General features: G+C 27.0%; 1 protein-coding gene across 1 annotated transcript; it reads left to right on the top strand.

Annotated features, from left to right (window-relative positions):
- Positions 1-234: 234 nt before the first annotated feature.
- LOC149878215 (TOM1-like protein 2) lies at positions 235-8,489 on the top strand. Its single transcript, XM_090073104.1, has 15 exons — positions 235-383; positions 1,286-1,370; positions 1,570-1,651; positions 1,841-1,942; positions 2,349-2,478; positions 3,719-3,777; positions 3,943-4,020; positions 5,556-5,771; positions 6,079-6,157; positions 6,455-6,567; positions 6,679-6,725; positions 6,902-7,181; positions 7,376-7,395; positions 7,703-7,742; positions 8,100-8,489. The coding sequence occupies exons 1-15, from the start codon at positions 326-328 to the stop codon at positions 8,325-8,327; spliced, it is 1,617 nt and encodes a 538-aa protein (XP_089929230.1). The 5' UTR covers positions 235-325; the 3' UTR covers positions 8,328-8,489.
- Positions 8,490-8,501: the final 12 nt, after the last annotated feature.

The following is an 8,501-nucleotide window of genomic DNA, read 5'->3' as shown; positions in this document are numbered from 1 at the left end:
TAAGTCTTTTGCAAAATTACATTATCACAATAAAATTGAGATTTTTCTTTCCTTTTAATAAACATAATCTCTTCTTAGTAACACATAATCTCTTAATGATTGTACAAGATAATCGCATTAAAAAAAATGCGTAACTTGTAAGTCGCGCAGCACTCTGCGCACTATTTCAAGCGCAGTACTTCAGGCGCACTATTTGAATTGAACTGTTTCAAGGTATGGAATTAAGAAATCGAATTACGTCATACACAGACGAAAAGAAACCTACATTAATTACAAATCGGTTAAAAAACTCGCAAATTAGAAATACGAATTGATATCAACAAAGATGGCCGCGTTATTTGGTTTACCAGGGGCATTTTCATCTCCAATTGGTCAACGCATTGGTTTGTTAATTTGATTTTTATGTAATATTTTTTGGTTAATGTTTTAAGTCTTTAAATATAGTTATTAATAGTCAATAATCTAAATCGTGAGGTTTACTTGATCAAACTTTCTCTTTTCTATTTTAACAATCAGCAATACTTTAGCATCATACTAACCTAGTTCAATAAAAATATAAGCAATATTCTCAGTAGATATTAGTTCCTTATCTTTATCATATATTATTGTTAATGTACTTGCTACAAAACAGAGCTGGATCATACTGTGTTATTGGTCTGTCAACCTGTTTGGAAACATTTTGTCACCTGATATTTTTTCTTGCAATATTTTTGACTTATACCACTTGTCCATGATATTTTTAACATTTTGCCTGGCCACCCTAAAGTATTTACTATTGTTTTATTAGTATTAGGAGATTGATAACTTTATTATAAGACAGCAGTTTATTAAAGTTTTTTTAACAGAATAAGTTTATGTTAGTATTGTTAGTTAGTATTGTTTAAAATAAATTTTTGATTTTATTGTTACAAATGAATATTTGAAAGTAAAAATTGTGATCAAAAATAAAAGAGGTAGAGACTAAATTTTAAAGGAAAGAGTTATTATGTGAAAAGCCATATTTTAACAAATTTTCTGTTAACTCTATTAAAAAGTCTTTGATGAACAGTATTACTTGTTTATAATATCAGTGCTATCATAATGTTCTATGTTATTTTAGTTTAAAAAGTCTTACCAAACAGATTTGATTTTATTCTTTAATAAATATATTCAAAATTTAGAAAGCAGTTTATGTTACTTAATGGTATTATAATAAGTTTGCTAGGAAAAGATTGTTACTGTAGCATGCTTACAGCAAATTCCTAAAATTATATGACAAAAACTCTGTGATTATGTTTTCTAATAGAGAAAGCAACTGAATCAGTGCAGCTGTCTGAAGACTGGATGTTAATTTTAGAAATATGTGACATGATCAATGAATCTGATGAAGGGTAATTTTATGAAATAGTTTTATGCATAAAGATGTTTGAAGATGAATATAATGATATTATTTACAAATTATGTTATTATCTATTAGAAAGTTGAGTATATTTATAAAATTATTATATACTTAGGAATTATTTGATTGGTTTAAATACTTTTTAGTTAAATTTATATTTATATAAGTAGTTTACTTTAAAAAATTTCTAGACCCAAAGATGCCATAAAGGCCATTCGAAAGCGCTTAACAGGCAGCTCAAAGAATAGCAAGTGCATGCTGTATACATTAACTGTATGTTAAATATTTATCATGCTGGAATTAGTTTTTCTCTTCCTTCTGTTAAAAAGGTGAGGGTGCCATGCAGAGTTGGTGAAGGATTGAGTTTTACTAGTGTTCATATAGACCTTCATATATAAATGCTGCTTTTGATAATGATAACAAGATTAATAATTCAAGAGTCAATCGAGTTCTTCTGTTTAGGTTTTAGAAGCAGCTGTAAAGAATTGTGGAGTTCGCTTCCATAAACAGATAGCATCAAAAGAATTTTTGTCCGATTTAACAAAATTGCTTGGAGGTCAAAAAGTATGCTAAAAAATTATTTCTTAAGGGGACATTAATCTAAAGTTATCTATTAGTCTGGTGTTTATTAGTATAAAAATAATTTTTCATATCTTATTTATGGTTTAAGTGCAAAAACATTGTTTTTTGTTTTCTTAGAATTTTTTTTTAATTGTCGGGCTCTTGGTGATTTACGTAGAAATTACAATTTTTGTAAGCTATTAACAATTAATTGAGGGACTTTAAAAATGCACTTACTTCGGGCTAAAATTTTGATATTAGACATCTTAATTTAAAATAATTTCTAATAAAGATATATAATTTAAGTTAAAATTTCAGCTTTTACCAGCTTTTTTTTTTTTACTGCCTGTTGTTGTGCTCATGAATTTGTTTTATTATATTTTGTGTTAAAATAGAAATTTTGTTCCAGAATCAAAATGCTGTTTCCCAAGATGTTCAGGACAAAATATTATCACTTGTTCAATTGTGGTCAGATGCATTTTCAAATGCACCAGAAATGCAGCAAGTTAGAACGTGTTATGAGACACTGAAAAGTCAAGGTAGATTTAAAATTTGATTTAAAGTTTTTCTTATTTCACTCATGATAGTGATAGTTCTTGCGTCAGTTTTATGTAAAACTTATTTTTTAACAATTGACGGAAATTGTTAATGTTCAAAAGTCTTCAGTAGTATTGTATCCCAGCCTTGTTTAGCTCAATTAAACTTTCTTAAAAATTTAGTTTTTCAGCTAAATCTTGTTTAGCCTGATAATTATTTGACTTATATTATTTTCATATATATTGAATTGAAAACTTAAAAAATCAGAAAAAAATAAAATAGTTTATCTGTTGAAAATTAACATGGTGACTCAATAAAAATTTACTAGCAAATTTAGTTACATGTGTGAGTAAGATAAACATTAGAGCACATATTGCTAACCCCATATTGTTTGCAGAAATTTCACTAAGAATTACAACTTAAAGTTTACTAATAGAAAAAAAAGCAATAAATTTGAGATTAACTAATAGATAATAAAAATAGTAAAAGTAAACAACATTGGACAGGGGGATTTTTTACTAGTTCTAAAGTTTGGAAAAAAAAATTAGTTTGCAGAACAAGAAAAAATTGTGTTTTACTTGGAGACTGTTATAAATTAAACTCTGATAAGTTTTCATGCCATAAAATAGAAATGGTATGTTAAAAATTAAAAATGATGCGTTGGGATAATGTTGTTCACAATTTGATTTGATGAGCCATGATTTTTATTTTAACTAAGATTTGCAGATTATCAGCGGGGTAATGTTTTTCTAGCTATCTGCAATTAGCATTTAATTTCTTCACCTGAATTATAGTTTGGGATTTTTAGTTTAGTACAAAATAAATTATTCTTTTTTTTAATTTTTTAGATTAAAAAAGATAACTACTCATAATTTTTAGCATAACAATGGAAAATGCTAAAACATTAGACCTTTTTAATAATCTAAAATGGTACAACAACCTTTCACTGAGCTATATGTAATACACATTGCTGTCTTAGGCTCAGATAAGGAAAAGCTGAATTCTTTGATTTATAAAATTTTATTAAGTAAAGAAAAAGAAAATTGTCATAAAGTGATAAAAAGTGATAAAAAAAAAAAAAAAAAGATTATTAGATATGTTAAAAATTATCATATCTTAAATATAACTAATAATTTTATTGTTAAATTTTTATTTTTATTGTATAGCATAAAATACATTACAAATGTTTCAAATACTTTTTATACATTTTTTCATTCAGAAAATACTTTTTTAAACTTTTAGGCTATGAATTTCCAGCTCAAAATTTGGATACACTATCTCCTATTTACACACCAAAGAAGGTCTTATTGTAATATTGATAAATTTTCTTCAGGTGATAAAAAATGGCAGTGTAAAAAAGATATTAATCTTCAAAAGAGATCTTCTTTTAAACAGTTAACTTTTATTCATAGAATCTTGAAACTTTTTTTTAAATATTTACTATTTATAATTTTTTCTTACTTTAGAATGAAAGTCTAACAGTAAATTCTTCAAAAACTGCTCATCAAGTACATCCTTCAAGACCTTCCTCAACCAAAACTAGAGTAAGCATACTCTTCAATAATTTTTTTTGTATATATAAGTGGGTAAGTGTGTGTATAATGTAGGATTATATTTCATTTGTACTTTTATTATTATATTATATTGTATGTGTGTTCGTTCAAAAAACAAATTTCAACAGTAAGTAATTAAGATTGTTTACAAATAGTCTTTTAAGTTTAATAATATTTGTAAATATAAGCTTACATAAGTATACTATTCTGAAGCTAATTATTTTTTAAAAAAATATTGTAGCAAGCATCTTAGAGCTCCTAAATTTCTAAATCTTTAAAATAACTAAAATCTTTTTGAAGTCTTCTGAAGTTTTACTGACTCTCATTTACTTGACCACATTCTCTTATTCATGTTTTATCTTGAAGTATTTAGGCATATGTCTAAATCAATAAGCACTTTGAATTCTAAAATGATTCTAAAAAGAATTTATTAAGCTTTAATGACATGCTATTACTTTGATTGGTATCCATTTGATTTAGAATTTTATGATGATGTTAAGGAATAGAGTCAATTAAAAAGATTCGGTCAACAGAGGGAATATAAAGACATTTTAAATCCTTCAAAAAAGACCATAAGCTAAAATGGCCCAAAAAGTTGATTTCCCGATCTTGCTAGCTTGAAAACAATTGCTCTGTAAGAGAGCTTGCTCTCTTACAGAGCAGTTGTTTATACATTGCCAAGACATTGCTTAGGTTCTAATAACTCAAAATACAATATACCTTTCATATCCCACCAAATACATATCATCAATTTATTACTGTAGCAGTCTCTTTATGGAGTTGTTGCTGTTGTTTGAGCATGACTTATTTACTGTTTTTTATTATTAGGGTTCTCAAAATAGATCCATTTCTAGTCTCCAGTAGCTATTTTCCATAAAAAATAATTTTTCTTAAACTTTGCTAAGTGAGAAATGCATTTGCTCAATCGTTGAATCATTCCTTTCATTCAACTCATACGAAAACCAATTTCTACTTTTTTGAACTTTTCTTAATTCATACAAATGTCTAGAAATGGTTGATTGCTGAACCAAAAGCTTTAAACTATTTCTGCTATCATTTGACATGGATTTTCATTAAACAACTCTGACAAATCTCCACTTTTGGCTTCTTGCCGTCTTCCAGAGCATATGCTAGTCTTCTAAGTCATAGCATACACTGCTAAACCTAGCAAACCATATTTGAAAAATTCTTACTTCTAGACCAACTGAACAAATTGCATTGGTAGCTTCAAAATAGCATTAGTAGCTTCAAAACAGTATTTTTTTATTTGAAAAAAGAAAAAATTCTCCTTCATATCATGTATAAAACATAGTGATTATATTTTAATTTCCATAATTAACTTAAAATTTAAGTTAGATGACAAAACTTTAAAACAGTTCTGAAAATTCCTAACTTTGAGTATAAAAAGTCTGCTTAATTGACAGAAAAAAAAACTACCTTAAAAGTTTTTTTTGACATTTTAAATATTTTATTGTTTGGGTGAGTTGTTTGATCCACTTAAAACTTTTATATATTTTCATTTTTAGACTTTACCTCTTTCTAACAACCGCCCACAAACTGCTCCTGCTGGTCGAGTTTTACCTCAAACAGCTGCTCCAGCTCCAGTATGCGTCACACCAGAGCAAATGTCAAAGCTAAGAAAAGAACTTGATATTGTTGAGCGAAATGTAAAAATCTTTAATGAGATGTTAAGTGAGTTAAGTCCTGGGAGAGAAGATCCTGATGATTATCAATTGCTTGTGGTAATATATAGCTGTAACTTTTATCTATTCAAATTCTAATTTATGGTTTTTAATTGGCTTTATCTAATTTTTTTGAAATGCTTGTCAGAAAATATTTTTACATCTCTTCAAGATTGTGCAACCACTGAAATTTGCTTTAATTATTTCACTTCGAAGCAATTAGCTTCACAGTATATTATTCAGTTTATTATCAATGTATATTATCAATATTCTTTATTTTGGGCAATGAAGTTTTTTAAGAAGAATTAGATAAAAATGAAATTTTTAAAAATTTATTTCTTAAAATTGATTTTTATCATAATTACAGGAACTGAACAAAACATGCAGGGAAATGCAGAAAAGAATTCTTCTACTGGTAAATTCAATAACTAATGAAGAAGTGACAGGTATTTTGTAAAAAAAATTAATGATTATTGCTTGAGACTTACAACTGATAACTTATAGCAAAATTTTTTGAAAAAAAAAAAAGTAGATTTTTAAAGTTATAAAATGTTGTTTATTTACTAAACCAACAAATCCAACAAATAGTCCAACAAATCCAACAAATAGTCCAACAAATCTCTTTGACTTATCTTCTAAAAAAATGTTGTTAGTTTACTGATTTTTTAATCTATAAAGCGTTTTTGTTTTAAAAGCTACATAGCTTCGAAGTTTGAAATTTTGCTTCGTTTTCTTTTTTTAAGGTGTTTTACTGAGAATTAATGACGATTTAAACAATACATTTATTCGATATGATCGGTATGAAAAAAACAGAAAGGTCATTACAGCATCTGAGAATGAAGCCACAAGATCAAAAGTGAGGATGTTTTTATATTTTTTTTGTAAATGTTTTTTTTTTTTTTTTAGTTTTTCTTGCAAATCTTTTGCTTAATTATTCAAAATTACTTTTTTTAAAAAATAAAATCAGGTCTCACAAGTATCGTCTAAAGAAGACAATGTACCTACAAATTGCAGGTTGCGTTAAATTGCTTTTCTTCTATAGTATAGGTTTCCTTTTGTAGAATAATTTAATAATTTTTTAGAGTAATTTAATTTTTTTTCAAATAATTAGTTTCAAAATAATATATTTAAAATATTTAACTTTTGAGTGACATATTTTGTATAATTTATTTAACTTTAAACATTTTTAGAGAGTCTTCCTTGATAGACTTTAATACAACTCCGTCAAATAGCGCTCAAAAGGCTCTTGAAGACGAAGAATTTGACATGTTTGCGCAATCGCGCAGCAGTACATTTGCCGACAGCCGTCAATTTGGCTCGACGTATGAAGACAATATTAACGATGCAGCAACTCAGCAATCTATCGCAGGCGCATTGGCTGCAAAGGGTTTATATCAACCCATTCAAAGCACAGCTTTAATATCTCAACCTCGTATTAATCCATTTGCATCTCCTGTAGCTCAACCTCCTGTAAGTATTTTTTTAAATACACTTGACGGTTAACTGGATCCAGCTACGATTCTACTGCTTCTATTCATCCGAAAAAGTTTCCGTCAGATTTAAAAGTTATTTATTTGGAATCGGTATTTAAAGTTGAACTCATCTGTATATTATTATTTCTATTACAATGTAATGACGTTAATTTTCGTTATTTTTTTTTTTAGGGAAAAGAAATTGATGAAGAGTGAGTTATTGTTTTTTTTTTTATTTGAAAAAATATTCTTTTTTTTATATCTAGAATTTCAAAGAATATTTTTGAAGAACCTTGAAAAAAAAAAAAAAAAAAAAAAACCTCGGATAGAAATTGCTGTTGAATTTTTGAGTGTTGCAAAAAATGTTTACATTAAAGATAATATTTTCATGATTAAGCTTTTTGTCAAAAAAAACGTTTTTATTACGTAAATCTGTTATTTTACATCTTTAAATACTTAAGTTACTTAAAATCTGAACTTTTTTTTGTTTTTCCCTAAAATCGGATTATTTATTTTTAGAATTGAAGATGTCGAGGAATGGCTGAAAAGGACTGATCTGGTATGTTGCAAATTTGTAATTATATTTCATATTAGGGCCTGTGTGGTGTAAAGATTAAACGTCAAAATTAACAAATAAAAACACAAATAGTTTTCAATGAAAAAAACTGTAGGTTATATTGTTGTTCTTATATTAGATTATGTTTAAATATGTTATAGATATTTTTAAATAAGTCATTTTTTTGTTTAAGTATATGATTACTATAAAAAAAAAAATCAATAAACATTTGATCGGGGGGTCATCATTTCTTTTTTAAATTTTAAACACTAATTTTCTCGAATTAGTTACATTTTATTTTTGTCAAAAAATTAAGTAAATCATTTAGAACTAATTAATTTAATTTAAATTATATCGTAGTCGCAAATTCAGGCACAAGAATCTGCTAATCGTGCTGCCATTTTAAAAACAAATACTGCTTCTCATAAGGAGGAAAGTGCAAATGACTCGATGAGTAAATCGGAGTTCGATAAATTTCTCAACAGCCGTGCTCAAGCGGGAAACAGCGAAAGACATAAAACGCTGCCTGCAAGGCCAATGGGAGATCTAGCCGGAGAAGCGCACAATGATGACAGATTTGGTTTATAAACAAATTAGAATTTTTTTTTGCACGTAGTAAACGAGATTGAATTATGTCCTATTTCATTTCGAATATGTAGAAAATCTGTAGCTTCGTAATTTCAATTGACCCTAGTGTATTTATTTTTCTTAAGTTTATTTTAAATCTGAAGTTATTGTAAAATTTTGTAACTTGGTGTTTTT

Source organism: Hydra viridissima, unplaced genomic scaffold (genome assembly GCF_058129835.1).
Source record: "Hydra viridissima isolate aposymbiotic clone 2 unplaced genomic scaffold, HvirCarnegie_v1 scaffold_15, whole genome shotgun sequence".
Taxonomy (NCBI): Eukaryota; Metazoa; Cnidaria; class Hydrozoa; order Anthoathecata; family Hydridae; genus Hydra; species Hydra viridissima.
Note: the sequence above shows the minus strand (reverse complement) of the source record. Positions and strands in the feature narration are given on the sequence as shown.

Bases quoted from the DNA above. Each gene is read 5' to 3' on its own strand.
- LOC149878215 (XM_090073104.1), top strand. From the start codon at position 326: ATGGCCGCGTTATTTGGTTTACCAGGGGCATTTTCATCTCCAATTGGT. The intron at 6,726-6,901 runs GTTGCGTTAAAT...AAACATTTTTAG, and splicing joins AATGTACCTACAAATTGCAG to AGAGTCTTCCTTGATAGACT. The intron at 7,182-7,375 runs GTAAGTATTTTT...TTTTTTTTTTAG, and splicing joins CTCCTGTAGCTCAACCTCCT to GGAAAAGAAATTGATGAAGA.